This window comes from Buceros rhinoceros, unplaced genomic scaffold (assembly GCF_000710305.1).
Source record: "Buceros rhinoceros silvestris isolate BGI_N320 unplaced genomic scaffold, ASM71030v1 scaffold27815, whole genome shotgun sequence".
In the NCBI taxonomy this organism is placed as follows: Eukaryota; Metazoa; Chordata; class Aves; order Bucerotiformes; family Bucerotidae; genus Buceros; species Buceros rhinoceros.
The window spans coordinates 18,923-19,785 of NW_010415039.1; the positions used below are offsets into that span (position 1 = coordinate 18,923).

General features: G+C 60.3%; 1 protein-coding gene across 1 annotated transcript in view; it reads right to left on the reverse strand.

Annotated features, from left to right (window-relative positions):
* Nucleotides 1–581, reverse strand: part of LOC104494472 (probable E3 ubiquitin-protein ligase MID2) — a gene marked incomplete at both ends in the record, with an annotated part of 15,200 nt that extends 14,619 nt beyond the window's left edge. Inside the window, one exon of the mRNA XM_010137294.1 lies at nucleotides 486–581. Coding sequence (XP_010135596.1) covers nucleotides 486–581 — 96 coding nt within the window. The remainder of the gene's footprint in view (nucleotides 1–485) is intronic.
* Between the last annotated feature and the right edge of the window lie 282 nt (nucleotides 582–863).

Genomic DNA, 863 nt, shown 5'->3' on the forward strand with positions numbered 1-863 from the left:
GAGGGAAACGGGAGCTGCCGGCAAAACCGCTCCTGAGTGCAGGAGGCAGCTACCGGAGGAGCAAGACCACTCCCCGCTCCCTGAGAGCTGGGCTGTGTCTGCACGCTCAGCATCACCCAGCTTCAACCAAAAGCACCCTGCACCCCGTGCACAGAGCAGCGGTGGATCCTCCCTTCCTGAGCCAGCCCAGCAGCCAGGGGCTCTTCCCAGTGGCTCCCAGTCATGCCACCCTTTTCTTCAGACCCTGCAGACCCCGGGGAACCATCTCCGTGTTCTCCATCATTTGGGACTAAACTCGTTGAAGAGGTTCAGCCTTGCACCAGCGCCCTGGTGTCAGCGAAGCTGCCCACCACACGCCCATCGCTATTTCCAGGGCAGCCCTGGGAGCAATCCCGTGAATCCCATCACTTGAGCCGGGAGATTCCCAGTGTGTCATTCCCTGTCACCCCCCGAACCCTGCCAGACCCCGGATTGCTCTCACCCACCTCCACTTGCTGGCAGATCTGTATCAGCTTGGCCATCTGGTTCTCCAGTTCACTGTTGCGTTTAACCAGGTTGGTTAGATTCGTCTCCAGGGTTTGCTGCGAGTCCAGAAGTGAGAGAGGAGAAAGAGATACAACAAAAAGATCAGCAAAGCTGGAGGAGAGTCTCTGGTCCCCTTTAGCACCCAAAACCTTCTGCACCCAACGTGCTGCCGGAGGGAGCGACAACCCGGATGACTTCGGGCAAAGGCTCTTGGGTTTCCTGGCAGCTCCTGCCCGCACTGGTGGGTTGTGTGAGGGCTCGGCCCAGGATGGGGCAGCCACCGAGCTCAGGACCGCGTCCCACTCGGAGAGACCAGCGTGGGTGTCGGCCCTTTGCCG